This window comes from Otolemur garnettii, unplaced genomic scaffold (assembly GCF_000181295.1).
Source record: "Otolemur garnettii isolate 467f Iridium unplaced genomic scaffold, OtoGar3 scaffold00212, whole genome shotgun sequence".
Classification (NCBI taxonomy): Eukaryota; Metazoa; Chordata; class Mammalia; order Primates; family Galagidae; genus Otolemur; species Otolemur garnettii.
The window spans coordinates 1,887,115-1,887,945 of NW_003852607.1; the positions used below are offsets into that span (position 1 = coordinate 1,887,115).

The window sequence follows — 831 nt, forward strand, 5'->3', positions numbered from 1 at the left end:
ACCCCGGAATCTTACTGGGACGTGAATTTACTAGGGGCGGAAGGAGCCGTGTGGAGATTTAAGGTCGCTACGGCCCGCAGATCCGAGACTTAGAGCACTGGAAACTGAGAACCGGAGACTTAACCAACGGAAACTCACCAGCCACGAGGTCACCTCCTTTCAGAGCCAGCGACTTCCGGGTCGGTGAGCAACCGCCCAGTAGAGGCCTGGCCACGGCGGGCCCGGATGGGCGTGGCCTGCGCTTCCCCCGCCCACATTCCCCCGGGGCAGAGTTTTCTGCCTTTAGGAGGCCAAACCTACCAGTGAGGCTGGAGCGGGTCAGCGGGCTGGAAACTGGAATCTGGCTGGGAGAGTCAAAGTCGGTTGTTGATTGGACAAGAAATTTCCTGCAATTAAAAGTTTAACAATTACATTTAACACCCCAGGAATATCTGTGTAGGACAGACAAACTACAATATGAATTGCAAAACCCAGCCTGGGCTGAAACTGCAGTTTCATGCTGAAGATGTCCCAAAGAACACCCTAGAAATCCTTTCCGTGTTTCTATTCCCGGTTCACTCCAGAGGGAGAGCCTCAAGCCTGAGGTCAGTTTTAGAGACTCTCACAGGAACAACATTAAGTTTGTAGAAGGTTCAGGCCAGTAATAAGGTGGTCACCAAGTATTGCTGTAAAAAAGCAACTGTATTTAATAACTTAAATACAGATGGAAATTAGGCCAGTCGCGGTAGTGGGCGCCTGTAATCCTAGCACTCTGGGAGACGGTGGCAGTGGATTGCTTGACCTCAGGAGTTGGAGACCAGCCTGAGCAAGAGCAAGACCCTTGGCTTGGCG

The 831-nt window shown here is 51.9% G+C and overlaps 1 protein-coding gene across 1 annotated transcript in view; it reads right to left on the reverse strand.

Annotated features, from left to right (window-relative positions):
- The window catches only part of LOC105888166 (zinc finger protein 480-like), a 30,817-nt gene extending 30,560 nt beyond the window's left edge, over window positions 1–257 (reverse strand). The window contains exon 1 of the mRNA XM_023507981.1: window positions 154–257. Coding sequence (XP_023363749.1) covers window positions 154–257 — 104 coding nt within the window. The remainder of the gene's footprint in view (window positions 1–153) is intronic.
- Between the last annotated feature and the right edge of the window lie 574 nt (window positions 258–831).